The following is a 15,972-nucleotide window of genomic DNA, read 5'->3' as shown; positions in this document are numbered from 1 at the left end:
GGGATGCTTCTTGAGCACCTAGCTCTGATTAGAGGAGATTGAGCTTCTGGGTGCCTCATGACATCTCCTTTGAAAGATTACTCCGTCAATAATACTAGGAGAGGTGATTGATAAAAATAAGCACAGAGAGTAAAGCAAAATGAGGAGACATAGGAAAGTGTTCCAAACAAAATAACAAGACAAAACATGAGAAAGGGCATTGATAAAATGGAGATAAGCAATATATCTGATAAAGAATTCAAAGTAATGGTCATAAAGATGCTACTGAACTCAAGAAGATTGGATGGACCCAGTGAGATCCTCAACAAAGTTTCAAACAGGAGTTACAGAGCTGAAGAGTATAGAACTGGAAAATACCCTAGACCAGTAGAGCAGCAGACTGGATGAAGCTAAACATCAGATCAGCAAGCTGGAAGAAAAAGCAATAGAACTCACCCAGGCAGAACAGCAAACATTTTTTTAAAAATTAAAAAAAAAAACGTAAGGAACATTTGAAAAAATACACTAACAGCCACATTATGGGGGTTCAAGTAGGGTCAGAAAACTTACGTCAAGAAATAATGCCTGAAAACTTTTCTAATCTAGAGAAGAAAATAGATGTATAGGTCCATGAAGCCCAGAGGGTTCCAAATAAGAACCTAAAGAAGTCCATGCCAGCACATATTATAAATAAAATGGTGTAAGAGAGAATCTTAAAAGCTGCAGAGAAAAACAACTTATTACATCAAGAGAAACCTCATAAGGCTGTCAGCATATTTTTCTGAAAAAACTCTGCAAACCAGAAGAGAGTGGCATGACATAGCCAAAGTACTGAACGGAAAAAAACTTCCAACCTAAGAGTCTCTACTGGTAAGTGTAGTACTCGGATTTGAAGGAGGGATTAAGAGTTTTACATATAAGCAAAAGCAGAAGTGGTTTATCATCACTAAACTGGCTTTACAGGAAATGTTAGAGGGACTTCTCTAAACAGAAAAGAAATGGCCGTAAATAAATAATATGAAGGTAAAAATGTTGCTGGAAAAGTAAATATATGGTAAAGGTCATGGATCAATCACTAATAAGGCAAGTGTGAAGGTTAAAATACAAAAATAATAAAATTACCTACAATAAAATAAATCATAAAAAACTAAAGTAATTAGTTAAGGGAAGGACAAAATAAAAAGGTATAAAATATGACAGAAGTATAAAACATGGGAGGCAAGGAGAAAAAAATGTAAAGTTTGGAAAGACGTTCAAGTTGTTGTCAGAACAGACCATTATATACACAGGAAGTTGTAGGTGAACTTCCCAGGAACCACTAGGCAAAACTTATAGTAAATACACAAAGGAAAATGAGAAAGGAATCTAAATATGATGTAGAAAGGGAGAGAAAAATAGAACAGAGAGGAACTATGAAAACAGCCCAAAGACTATTAACAAAATGGTAGCAAGTATGTACCTATCAGTAATTACTTTAAATGTATGTTTCTTTTGACTGGAAGGTTTAGTCCACAGAGTGGTTGTATGGATTAAAAAAAAACAAACAAGACACATCTGTGTGCTGCCTATGAGAGACTCCCTTCGGAAGTGAAGACACCCATAAACTGGAAGTAGAAGAATGAAGAAAAATAATCCATTCAAATGGGAACAAAAACTGGTGTAGCTCTACTTATAAGTGACAAGAGACTTTAAAATAAAAACTATAGTAATAAAAAAAGGCATTACATAATGAAAAACAGTCCAACAAGAAGACATAACATTTATAAATATATATGTACCCAACACAGAGGCACCAAGATATATAAAGCAAAGATTAACAAATCTAAAGGGAAAAATTGTCAGCAACACTAGTAGGGGACTTTTAACACCCACTTACATCAGTGGATACATTATCCAAACAAAATCCATGAGGAAACAGTGGCCTTAAACAATACATTAGACCAGATGGATTTAATATGTACAGAAACTTCCATCCAAAAAGAACAGAATACACATTCTTCTCAAGTGCACATGAACGTTCTCCAAGCTATATCTCAGGTTAGGCCACAAAATTTAGTGAATTCAGGAAGATGAAATATCAAGCGTCTTCTATACCCACAATGGTTTAAAAGAAGAAATCAATTACAAGAAGAAAACTGAGAAAATCACAAAAGTACAGAGGTCAGACAATATGCTACTGAATAATCAATGGGTCATTAAAGAAATCAAAGAAGAAATGAAAAAAGTACCTAGTGACACAAATGAAAATAGGAACACCACAAACCACAATTTTTCAAATGTGATTCTAAAGGGGAAATTCATAGCAATACAGGCCTACCTCAGTAAACAAGAAAAAATCTCAAATAATTGAATTTTATACTTAAAGGAAGTCCAGACTTAGTAGAAGGAAAGAAATAACAAAGATCAGAGCAGAAATAAATGAGAGAGACAGAACAATAGGAAAGGTCAATGAAACTAAGAGCTGGTTATTTGAAAAAAAAAAAAAGTTGACAAACCTTTAGCTAGACTCATCAAAAAGATTCAAGTAAAATCAGAAATGAAAGAGAAGTGTTACAACTGACACCACAGAAATACAAAGTATCATGAGACTACACCAACAAATTGGACAACCTAGAAGAAATGGATAAAGTCCTAGAAACATGTAATTATCCAAGACCAAGTCATAAAGAAATAGTAAATCTGTTAATTGCCCAACACAAAAAAACCGTAGGACCAGATGGCTTTACAGATGAATTTTGTCAAATATTTAATGATATATATCTTTTTAAAACTTTACAAAAAACTAAAGAGGAGGGAGTGCTTCCAAACTGTTATCAGGTAAGCATTACCCTGATACCAAAACCGAACAAGAACACCACACACACACACACACACACACACACACACACACACACACACACAATTACAGGCCAATATCATTGATGATAGTGATGAAAAAATTCTCAACAAAGTATTTAGCAAACTCAGTTCAACAATACAGTATAAGGATCATAAGCCATGAACAAGTGGGATTTAGTCCAGAGATCCAAGGATGGTCCAATGCCTGCAGATCAATCAACATGACATGCCACATTAAGAAAATGAAGGATAAAAATCATCTCAGGAGATGCAGAAAAGTCACTTAACAAAATTCAACATTGATTTATGATACAAACTCTGAACTGTCATGTCCGCCCCGGCAGGCAGGGCAGGGCGGTAAATCCTCACGGGTTCGTTCCTGAGGGAGGGAGAGAGAGTAGGGCAGGAAGGGAGACGCAGACAAGCGTTTTCTGATCAAGCCTCTTTATTATTCCTCACACACACTCCTTCAGAAAAGAAAACCCACACCTATATAGGGTTTAGGTGAGAAACTGACAGGGTTGGTTGCTAGGAAACAAGGTCAAAGCTAGGGTAAAGAAGGAAACAAAAGTTTTTAGCACAGCAGGTGAAGGGCCGATACCACCCCCCTGTAGGCGATTGATCTTTGTTTTTCTGGCTTCTCCTGACGGGGAGTGGCGCTCCCCTGCCTAGGTTTGTAACTCCCCAGGGGAGTGACATTACCTGCTAGTAAAAGGCCGAGCAGCTGAATCTTTGCAGCTTCCCACACTCAACAAAGTAAGTAAAGATAGAACGTATCTCAACATAGTAAAGGCCATATATTGACAGCCCCACAGCTAACTCAGTGGCAAAAAGCTGAAAGATTTTCCTGTAAGATCAGAAATAAAAAGACGATTGCATACTCTTGCCACTTTTATTCAACACAGTGCTGGAAGGCTAGCCACAGCAGTTAAGCAAGAAAAAGAAATAGAAGGCATCCAGATCAGAAAGGAAGAACTAAAACTATCACTATTTGCAGATAATCTAATACCATATATAGATAATCCAAAAGACTACACCAAAAACTGTTAGAACTAATAAATGTATTCAGTAAAGTAGGAGGATATAAAATTAACATAACAGATCTGTGGCATTTCTGTATACTAATAATGAATTACCAGAAAGAGGAATTAAGAAAGTAATCTATTAAAAAAGAAAGTAATCTAATTTAAAAGTGCATCAAAAAAAAACCAAACACCCTAGGAATAAATTCAACCAAGGAAGTGAAAGATCTGTACACTGAAAACTATGACATTGATGAAGGAAATTGAAGGCATGAATAAATGGAAAGGTAGTCCATGCTCATGGACTGGAAGAATTAATATTGTCAACTGTCCATACAACCCAAAGCAATCTACAGATTCAGTGAACTCTCTCAAAATTCCAAGGTAATTTTTCATGGAACTAGAATAAGTAATTCTAAAATTTGTGGGGAACCACAAAAGATCCCAAATAGCAAAGCAATCTTGAGAAAGAAGAACAAAGCTTAAGGCATCATGCTCATTGACTTGAAATTAAACTACAAAGCTATAGTAATCAAAAAGGTTTAGTGTCGGCGTAAAAAAAGACACACTGATCAGTGGAACAGAATTGAGAGCCCCAAATTAAACCACATGTGTATGAACAGTTAATTTGCAACAAAAGAGCCAATAACATACAGTGGAGAAAGGGGAGTCTTTTCAATAAATAGTATTGGAAAAACTGGACAGCCACATGCAGATGAAACTTGACTGTTGTCTTGCACTATACACAAAAATTAACTCATAATGTATTAACGGCTTGAATGTAAGAGCTGAAACTGTAAAATTACTAGAAGAAGAAAACATAGGTGGTAAGCTCCTTAACATGTGTCTTAGGAATATTTTTGTAGATCTGACTCCAAAGTCAAGGGAAACAAAAACAAAATAAATAGGACTACGTCAAATTTCTGAACAGCAAAAGAAACCATCATTGAAATGAAAAGACAATCTGAATGGGAGGAGGTTTTTGCAAATCATATGTCTGATAAGGGATTAATATCCAAAATATATAAAGAACTCATACAATTAACAAAAACCCAACCCAAACAACCCAACCCAATTAAAAAATGGGCGGAGGATCTGAATAGACAGTTTTCCAAAGAAGGCATACAGATGACCAGTAGGCACATGAAAAGATGTTTAATATCACTAATAATTAGGGAAATGCAAATCAAAACTGTAATTGACACATTACCTCATATCAGTTAGAATGGGTATTATCAAAAAGACAAGATACAACAAATATTGGTGGGGATGTAGAGAAAAGGGAATCCGTGTACACTGTTGATGGAAGTGTAAATTGGTGCAGCCACTATTGAAAACACTATAGAGATTTCTCCATATTACTAAAAACTTAAGAATAGAACTATATGGTCCATCTACTCTACTTCTGGATATTTGTCTGGAGAATACAAAAAAGCTGATTTGAAAAGACATATGCACCCTGTGTTCATTGTAGCGTATACAATGGCCAAGACATGGAAAGAACCTAAATGAATAGATGAAGATTTGGCAAATACATATGCATATATACATATACACACACACTGCAATATTATTCAGCCGTTAAAAAGGGATGATATCTTGGGGCGCCTGGGTGGCTCAGTCGGTTAAGCGTCCGACTTCGGCTCAGGTCAGATCTCACGGTTCGTGGGTTTGAGCCCCGTGTCGGGCTCTGTGCTGACAGCTAGCTCAGAGCCTGGAGCCTGTTTCAGATTCTGTATCTCCTTCTCTCTCTGACCCTCCCCTGCTCGCACTGTCTCTCTCTCTCAAAAATAAATAAAAAGCATTAAAATTTTTTTTTAAAAAAGGGATGATATCTTGCCATTTGTAACAACATGGATGGACCTTGAAGGTATTATACTAAGTGAAATAAGAGGATGACAAATGTCATATAATTGTATTCATATGTGAAATCTAGAAAAAAGCGAATGAACAAACAGAACAAACTCCTATATACAACAGATTGGTGGCTACCAGAAGGTTGGGGGTGGGGACAAAATTGGGACAACTATGTGGTGGTGGGTGGGAACTAGACTTCTAACAGTGATCACTCTGCAGTGCATACAGATGTCTAATTATAATGGTATATATTTGAAAGTCATATAATGTTACCTGACAATTTTACCTCAATTAAAAAAATATACATAGGTAAAAAAAAACACTCTAAAATGTGGATAATTAATCTTAGGTTATCAGACCCTTTTGCTATTAGGCATACTTTGATGAGAAAGTTGGAGATATTGTTCAGGAAAACGAAAGTTTATTTAATCACACCAGTCGTATTAAAATATTGCTTTTCTAGTCATCTTAGCTATAAGTAAGCTGTTAAAGGCAGAAATTACCAGTAATTGGTAGGTCTTTATGGGTTTGGTTTTTATGATTGTGGAGAGATGCTCATTTGAGTCTTTGGACTTGAATGCATGCTTGGTAATGAAAAATGCCACAAAATCCTCTGATTACATAATTATTTGATTTTTTACTGTTATTAGATATGCATGTGATAGCTGCCATATAAAATATTCTTTTTACAAATGGATTCCCAATTTTGTTTACATAGCTATTTTTTAGTGATTATAAATGTGTTTATGGACCTGTGGGGAAAATTCCACTTTCTTCTTTGGTGTGAATTCTGCCACAACCTAATGTGCATCTTTTCAGCTGTGTGATGCGGTGTAGGACATTTTCCTACACCCGTGCCAGTTTCTTAGAAGGAAAGTCATAAAAAGGTGCTCAAAGTAACCATTTGTGCTTGATATTCTTACAAAACAGCATTCAGTTAATTTGCTTCTGAACATCCATAAATGAGGACTTTCTGAACTCTTTCTGAAATTGCTTCCTAATCTTATGCCAGAATGTTAGTTCTTAGTACAGTCCTAGTACATAAGACCTTGGAGTAACAGATCTTTCTTCCATAGGCTTATCATAGCATTAGGTAAGGAGTATGACTAATTCTGGAGGGGTTTTTTTCTTTATCATTGTGACTGAGTTCCTTTGCTAGTGATATGATAGAAGTATCACTAAACTAAAACCCAGATGGCCCGGCTCTTAGTTTTCTAATTTTGATGAGATTTTTATATTCACTTAACCTTCTCACTATGGCCTACCTTCTTCATGGGGTATTAGAAAGACAGTGAAATGAGCCATTGCTGTCAAGGGGTAAAAACAAATAATACTCAAATAGAAAGCAGTATAATGGAAAGAGGAGATTTCTCCTTTTCATAATGTTGAGGAGGTTAAAGATTTGAAAAGGCTTTAGATTGTGCTGAAAAGCTTACGTGATATGTCTGAATGAAAATCAGGAGTGTTTTGTAAGATAAAGGAGCATGATGTCTCTTTGTTCTGCCTTGTACCTTTAATTTTAATAATTGCTTTTACTTTTCCCAGATGAATATTCTTATTTCTGCCTCCTTTCCTACCACCCACTATGCACCTTTCCCAACAAGTACTTTTGTTCTTTTCCTTAAAGGGAGCCACTATTAAGAAAGATGAGCAGACGGGGGCCATCATTGTGGCCAGGATCATGAGAGGAGGAGCCGCAGACAGGAGCGGTAAGGGTTTCAACACTAGGTCCGCGGACAGGCCACGGTGCATTTCATGGGCAACATGTAATTAAGAGGATAATGATCTTTTGATGTAATACATCAAAACAAGGAATAAGAAATTTTTCCCTGTTGAACTGTGGGAATCTGTTGAAATAAATGATAAATCTCATTCTGCTGTGTGGTTACGTGGGCTTCTGAAGCTGTATTAATATATGCTTCAAGTGTTTTCTGGCTTGAGAAGTACTACAGGGGCGCCTGGGTGGCTCGATCGGTTAAGCGTCCGACTCCGGTTCAGGTCATGATGTCACGGTTTGTGGGTTCGAGCCCCACGTGGGGCTCTGTGCTGACAGCTCAGAGCCTGGAGCCTGCTTTGGATTCTGTGTCTCCCTCTCTCTCTGCCTCTTCCCCGCTTACGCTCTGTCTCTCACTCAAAAATAAATAAATGTAAAAAATAAAAAAGTACTGCTGAAAGTGTGCAGCCTTTAAAACAAAATAAAAATTCTTTTATTAAATGAAAATAATGTACATTTCTAGTCAAAGTCCAGGATGCTGATGTCTTTTCGTTTGCTGGCCTTATAATGTGGTTGTCGTTGATTCACTGCTGTTTAGAGGCACAGAATCTGAAGGATAAAGGTCTCCTCAAATGTATTAGGGGAACCAAACAATGTGTTAAGTTCAGACACACTTGCAAATTGCGGTTCTTTGTAAGTAAGTCTGCTAATTTACTGAATTTGCTACTTCTCAGGTCTTATTCATGTTGGTGATGAACTGAGGGAAGTGAATGGGATTCCAGTCGAGGATAAAAGGCCTGAGGAAATAATTCAGATTTTGGTAAGCTTGAAAATTTGTTTTAAAATTTCAATAAAAAATGAAATTGAATCAGTATGTTTCAGACTTGGTTATAAATACAGGATTTGGATTTGGCAGTCTAGAGTTGGAATCACAGCTTCATTACTTAATCCCTGTATGTCCTTGGGAAATATAATGTTTGTATTGCTTCAATGTTTTCCTTTACAAATGAAAATAAGAGGTAAATATCTCACCGGAGTGTTTTGAGGATTAAATGAGCTAATATGTGTGAAGAGTTTATTACAGGGCCCATCCCAAATAAGGTACTTAATAGAGGACATCTATTCTATTGTTGGTGGCACATTTTTCTTTTCCCTTCTCCCATGGATGTGGCCAGACTGTAGGCTATGCTTTTTAGGTATATGAAACAGTGTAACTAATTTAGATGTCTTATGAAGTCTGAAATGGAACAAAATTATTTTAGGCCTTGACAGTGTAAATTCTCCAGTTCATTGGGAAAAATAAAATGAAGGGAGACTGTCTCTGTTAATGTATGAAAGCATAAACATACAGAAATAGAGTATAGTATCTTCAGACAGACCTCCATATATACGAAAATTTTATATATGACTAAGTTGGCATTTTTAAATCCATGGGAAATCTGTGAAATCCTTTCATAAATGTTAATGGATGAATTGATGATTCAGTTAGAAGAAATAAAGTCAGTTACTGTTTTACAGTACACATAAAAATAAACCACAGAGAATTAAATATTTAAAAAATTCAGGGGTGCCTGGGTGGCTCAGTCAGTTAAGCGTCTGATTCTTGGTCTCAGCTCAGGTCACGCACGATCTCATGCTGAACGTGGAGCCTGCTTGGGATTCTATCTCTCTCTCTCTCTCTCTCTCTCTCTCTCTCTCTCTTTCTCTCTCCCCCCCTCTCTTCCCCCCCCCTGCCTCCCTCTCTCCCTCTCTCTCTCTCTGTCTCCCCTCCTCAAAATAAATAAATTACTTTAAATCAAGAAGTAAAGAAAGATGTTTTAAACATGATGTGAGATTCAAATAGAAAAATAACTGATGTGATTACTAGAATTGAACACTTTCTGTACAGAAAAAGATGCCGTATATAGCTTGAAAGACATGTGAGACTTAGGAAATATATGGTCAGTGTATGTGATAGAAGGTATTTAAATGTGTAGAGAGTTCAGAAAAATCAATAAGAAAACATTTACAGGAGAATTTATAAAAGAAAACATAGTATCTGAAAAATATTGGATTAGAGGGATTTAAAAGCTTGATAATGGCCACCGTGAGCCAGATTCGAGGACATAGGTGTCCTTATATGCTTCTGGCAGTGGGATTCATTTAGTAGATCCTTTTGAGATGGCTATCTGACATGGTCAACATTTTTAAATTTACATACCCTAAATCAAGAAATTCAGTTGTTGGAAATTAACCCTTACAAAGTAATTTGGCAAATGTATTATTTAAGTAAGATTTTAAAAAATATTTAGAAATAGAAGAGGGTTGAATCGAATCACTAATCATTCACCCACATCGTGGATTACTATGAGGCAGTCACAATGGCTGATAGACCCTTATGATGTAGTAATACTAGTAACTGCTTACGGTGGGTGAGCCCTTCAAGGTCACTGTTTTAAGGGCTTTGTATACATTAACACACACACACACACACACACACATACGTAGAATGGGAAGGGATGGTAGAGAAGACTTGCCTTCTTTCTACCAATGCAATTCGGTATTATATGAATTCCTAGTAAGATTTGTGAATTCTTGGGACCCCTGAGTGGCTCACTCGGTTAAGTGTCCAAGTCTTGGTTTTCACTCAGGCTTCTCACAGTTCGTGAGTTCGAACACCGCATCAGCCTCTGTGCTCAAAGTGCAGAGCCTGCTTGGGGTTCTCTGTCTCCCTCTCGCTGTCCCTCCCCTGCTTGCTCTTTCTTTCTCTCAAAATACACATTAAAAAAATATTTTTAAAAAGACCTGTGAAGTCTTTTATGGTAAGCAACAACAATGATAGTACCATTTTGAAATTACTCCTGTTATAAAATTCTGATATTTGTGCTGTTAAAACCCCATTTTTTTTTGAGTTTCTGTGCTGTACTGGGGCTGCCTCTTTACATTTACACGACCTGATTCTGTGCAGCTTTTCCCAACTTGACTTTCAGCGACGTCACACTGGTGAAAGAAAGTTGGCTATGATCCATGAAAATTGGCAAACAATACAAATCAGGGCCTTTTCTCTTTCTTTCTTTCTTTTCTTTTTCTTTCTTTCTTTTTTTTAGACAGTGGAGCCCTGGCTTAGGAGCACACCGTTGAGAGTAAGCCCCAGAGATAGTCTACCCCTTCTCCCGTCTCTCCCTCCTGCTTCCCTCCTTTTCCTGTCCGCCTCATGCCATCTTCCTCTTTGCTTTCCTCCCTCGTTCTTCTCAAATATGTGCCAGATAGTCAGTGCTTTCACAGAGCTTAAAAATTAGCATGGATAACAGCTACTCAGAAATGATTGTGTAAATGATTATTTAGGTACGGTTATGATAAGTGCTAAAAAGAGAAATAGAGAATGACATGAGAATATATTAAAGATGGTCAGAAAAGAATTACACATATTGTTGCTTGTTGTAATTAAATTAGAATGGATATCTTTTTACCTTTTAATTAAGCTATTACACTTGGCATTTTACTCATTGACCAGAATTTAGTAGCATTGAATGTTCCTCATTACTTTTTCTGTTGAGCATTGTAGTTAATACACGTGTGTGTGTGTGTGTGTGTGTGTGTGTGTGTGTGTGTAATTGAATCATATATTTACAGCTGCACTGCTGACAGTTCAGGTGTTTTGGCCCTAAAAACATGGATGCCGATACTTAAGTGTGATAGCCTGACCCTTGCCCATCATCTGTTCTCACGATGTAATATTGTCTGTATAAGGCTTTGTGCATATTCTCTGCTTTTATTTTGAAGTTACTCAACATGGATGGTAATATGTTCATCGGCATTTTAAAAGTGCACAGGAGGTAAATGTGGATTTGGTATTTAATGTTTCTTAACTTACTTGACAAACTTGAGTGCTTTTTCAGATTACAGGAATTTCTACAAAAATAGTTTCCTCGGTTTGGTTTAAGAGTAGAAACCCCAAGCTTATAAATTTTCAGAATCATTCTATTTTCTCGCGCTTTTGCCTGCCTTCTCCTTGGTTCTTCGGATTTTCTGATAAGTCTTTCCTCTGTCGTCAGGCTCAGTCTCAGGGAGCAATTACATTTAAGATTATACCCAGCATCAAAGAGGAGACACCATCTAAGGAAGGCAAGGTAACCATGACTTAAAAAGCGTTTTGGTTTGCTTTGGTGTGGGGGGGGGGCACTCGTGTTTTTCCTTCTAATGCATAACCTCTTTGTTGATTCTAATAATCTCTTTTTAAAAAATTATTCTTAAATCAGAGAAGAATGTTGGCCCTTCTACATTTATTGTTTTGTTACTTATTCCTTTTAAATGAAACTTTCTTCCAGATGTTTATCAAAGCCCTCTTTGACTATGACCCTAATGAGGATAAAGCAATTCCATGTAAGGAAGCTGGGCTTTCTTTCAAAAAGGGAGATATTCTTCAGATTATGAGCCAAGATGATGCAACCTGGTGGCAGGCAAAGCATGAAGGTGATGCCAATCCCAGGGCGGGCTTGATTCCCTCAAAGCATTTCCAGGAAAGGTGAGCCACTGGTGCGGGATTAGCGGGCTTTCTTCAAGTGACCTTTTGTTCCCTGCAAAATATCACTGGAGGATAGTTGTGATAAAATAAGCACTAAAACCTTGCTTTAGAATCTTTTATCCCCCAGGTTTGGATTTCTGTTTTGTCTAAGTAAGTATGAATAATGACCAAAAATAATATGACAGCACCAGGTCATACTCAGTTTTTGTTATGAAGCAAATGGAAAAATAGCACATTAATATCCGAAGCTCTATTGATGTGAAAGATGGAAAAAGAAGATGAGTGATTTTGGAGTGGGGAGGATTTCTAAAAATTTGGAAGTTAGAGGATGCATTTAAAAAATTTGAATAGATTGCATTGTGTTCATTTTTCCCCTGGCTTCCCGTTTTTTTCCCCCCTTGGGACTTTTAATATTTTGGTGTTATATTAATCTTGGATCTGCACTGAAAATTGATAGGCATTGACCTTCTTTTTCCCCCAGGAGATTGGCTCTGAGACGACCAGAAATACTAGTTCAGCCCTTGAAAGTTTCCAACAGGAAATCATGTAAGTTTGTTAATAAAATCGCAGAGTAACCAAATCTTGCTGTTTATTTTTGACTATTAAAGCAGGTGTTTGTGGGAGAGCTCCTGTTGCCCTGTGATAGCTTTGGGATCATCGTTTCATGGCAGCCAAACAAACAAGAAATTCATAGTGGAATATTAAAGTGAATCTTTGGAAGAGAGGGGTGTTTGCAGTGTTTATAATAAACCCAAGGCTCACGCTTTAATAACTACTACTCTCCTTGACTTCTGAAAGTAGGTGTTTTACAAATGTAACCTAAAATGCAACTCGTTGATTTGTAAGCCAGAAGGTCTGGGTAGGATACGTCTTGGTAAAATTAGGGGGAGGAAACCCACCACATTCTTGGGCACAAAGGCTGTTGTGCCTAAGAACAGTTGTTCTTAGTTCCTTGCTTATCCAGAAATCACAGTAACTCTGACCTTAAACGTGCCTGTTTGGAGTTGTTACAAGACTAGCAGAAAAAGGACAAGGTAGAATTACTGAAAAAGATAGCGTGGATGTAGACGCATTCCCGTCCCGCCCCCCATAGGCCCTTGCTTCATATTGCCCTTCTCTCTCGGCTTCTCTTGACTCTCCAACCCTCACCCCGTCAGATCCCCATCCCATAAATGCTCTACTTCATCTCCTCTAAATGTTTCATGGTTCTAGGTATTTTCAGAGTAAAAAAAGCCTTTTGTTTTCAACACCGAGATTGTACATTAAAAGACAGAATGCACAAATAAATGGTCCTGGAATTTTACACCAACATCTGGTTTTAGTATTGTTGCATTTTTCACATCTCCTGTTATTTCTGTCAGTTTGTAGACGCGTATAGCCCAGGAATTACATTATAAGCGAGCCAAACTGCAGTCGAGTATAAATCTCACAGAGCAAGCAAATACTTCAGGAGGAGCACTGATTCAAAAGCCTGCTTGTTCTTGCTCCGTTAAGTCTGGGCAGAAGGAAAACACACTTGTCGTGGAATGCCACATGGATTGGGACATCAGAAAGCTTCCAGCTTAAGCAGAATGTTGCATCGTCTCTAAGTGTGATGAATTTTCGCTGGCAGGGGCCCTGGGGAATCTACTTGACTTGCTCTTTGAAGGATTTCTAAACTGGGGCCTGCCCACCTCAGAGACGTTAGGTGCATATGGGGTAAAGTGTGTGTAACTGGAAAAGGAAATCGATGTAATTCTACTCGAATCTGAACCCATACTCCCGATTTGAGTCGTAGGCAGCTCAGACATGTCTAGTTGGATATAATTATGAATTCTCATTTATTTAAACATTTTTATAAATATGTTTCTTTAAAGAAGTACACAAAGTAGGTCTATATTGTCTTTGTAATAGCACTCCTCAAACTGATTTCCGTATAAATGTGTGTGAATAGGAGAGGGGTCGTGTGTGTGTGTGTGTGTGTGTGTGTGTGTGTGTGTGTGTGTGTATGTTGAAGTGTTAATGGATGGTTTTTGTCTGTTAATATGCATAGCTTTTTATATGGTATCTTAATATTTGAACCTGAGCAATACTTATTCCACAACTACTGAAATACTTTTATATGAATGCTTTAGGGTTGTTTTGTTTTGTTTTTGAGGGTTTTTTTTTCTTTTTTCTTTTTCTGCCTCTTAAAAATCTCATTTAGGAATCTTTACTGATTCTCCATTAACTTCTATCTTTTCTCTTATTTAAAAACTAGACTTGATTCATGGAGAGATACATTGGTTGTTCTCATCTACAAATGTTTTCTGTTTTTAAGTAAAACAGATCTGGTCAGTATTATCCAAATCACTAGCGAATAGAAAATATGGAAATATGGCCTTATGCAAAGAGACAGTATAGTTCTATGAAGATTAAATAGGGAGCTAGTACTTTTATTATCAATTAAAGTTCCATTTGAGGGTCACCTGGGTGGCTCAGTTGGCGAAGCATTCCAACTTCAGCTCAGCTCATGATCTCATGGTTCATGAGTTTGAGCTCCACATTGGTCTCCGTGCTGATGGTTCAGAGCCTGGAGCCTGTTTCAAAATCTGTTTCTCCCTCTCTCTCTGCCCCTCGACTGCTCGCACTCTCTGTCTCTCTTTCAAAAATAAATAAAAATTTTTTAATTAAAAATAAATAAAATTCCATTTAAAGTTTTTTTTTAATGCTGTCTCCTAAACCCCTGAACTCAAAAGTTATGCAAAAATTATTATACTGGTACCGAACATTTTTCAAGTCATTTAAAAGCACTTTGTTTTGCAATCTGTACATTTGCTAGTGATTGTTTATATAATTACACTTGTAAAGGCCATTTGACCCAACACTTCCTGGATGGACTTCAACATTTGGTACTTGGATTTTTAGGATAAGACATCTGTCATGCTCTTTGCTAAATTACAGAATAGTGCTATGAAAAAAATAAAGTTGATATAAAATCTTTGTTTATATGACTTTAGGGTTTTTGTTAAGTTTATTTTTTGAGAGAGAATGAGAGAGCAAGCGAGTGGAAGGGGCAGAGAGAGAAGGAAAGAGAGAATCCCAAGCAGGCTCTACACAGTCAGCACGGAGCCTGATGTGTGCCTCGACCTCACGAACTGTGAGATAATGATCTTAACCAAAGTGGAACACTTAACCACCTGAGCCACCAGGTGCCCCTCACTCATGCGACTTGGAATAATAATTCATAAACTAGGTTTTACAAAAAGTTTCTAAATTAATGTAAAATTTTTTAAAGAATGATTCTGGGATACCTGGTGGCTCAGCTGGTTAAGCATCCGACTTTGACTCAGATCATGATCTCACAGTTTGTGAGTTCAAGCCCCGCGTTGGGCTCTGTGCTGACAGCTCTGAGTCTGGAGCCTGCTTCCAGATTCTGTGTCTCCCCCCTCTCTCTCTGCCCCTCCCCAACTCATGCTCTCTCTTTTTGTCTCTCTGTCTCTCTCTCAAAAATAATAAGTAAACATTAAAAGGTTTAAAAAAATAATTTTGTCATGTTGGTGTTTATAGACTTATTAAAAAATAGTCACATTGATAATTTTCTGTGCTAAATTATACAAGTACGCTTAAAACCTAGGAGATAGTGTTACACATTGGATTTTAGAATAATGACTTAGATAATAATATATATCAAATTGGCCAGGTAACTTTCTTCAGAAGCTAATTGATTGTATTCCTCTGGGTTAACTTTTTTTTTTCCATAATATTTTATTCTCAAATTGTTTTCCATACAACACCCAGTGCTCTTCCCCTCAAGTGCCCTCCACCATCACCACCACCTCTTCCCCCCCCACTTCCCCTTCAACTCTCAGTTCATTTTCAGCTTTCAATAGTCTCTCAAGTTTTGCATCCCTCTCTCTCCCCAACTCTCTCTCCCTCCTCCACTCCCCCTGGTTCTCCATTAGGTCTCTCTTGTTTTCCTGCTAGACCTATGAGTGCAAACCTATGGTTTCTGTCCTTCTCTGCCTGGCTTACTTCACTCAGCATGACACCCTCAAGGTCCATCCACTTTCCTACAAATGCCCAGATTTCATTCTTTC

The 15,972-nt window shown here is 37.3% G+C and overlaps 1 protein-coding gene across 2 annotated transcripts in view; it reads left to right on the top strand.

The window, feature by feature from the left end:
• The window catches only part of MPP7 (membrane palmitoylated protein 7), a 298,285-nt gene that overhangs the window by 197,300 nt on the left and 85,013 nt on the right, over positions 1-15,972 (top strand). For both annotated transcript variants that reach the window (XM_029953189.1, XM_029953188.1), the window contains exons 7-11: positions 7,324-7,405; positions 8,145-8,230; positions 11,445-11,519; positions 11,718-11,914; positions 12,396-12,460. In XM_029953189.1, the coding sequence (XP_029809049.1) occupies positions 7,324-7,405; positions 8,145-8,230; positions 11,445-11,519; positions 11,718-11,914; positions 12,396-12,460 (505 nt within the window). The remainder of the gene's footprint in view (positions 1-7,323; positions 7,406-8,144; positions 8,231-11,444; positions 11,520-11,717; positions 11,915-12,395; positions 12,461-15,972) is intronic.

The sequence above is a fragment of the Suricata suricatta genome, chromosome 10 (genome assembly GCF_006229205.1).
Source record: "Suricata suricatta isolate VVHF042 chromosome 10, meerkat_22Aug2017_6uvM2_HiC, whole genome shotgun sequence".
In the NCBI taxonomy this organism is placed as follows: Eukaryota; Metazoa; Chordata; class Mammalia; order Carnivora; family Herpestidae; genus Suricata; species Suricata suricatta.
The sequence above is the reverse complement of the archived record's forward strand: the minus strand, read 5'-3'. Positions and strand labels throughout refer to the sequence as shown.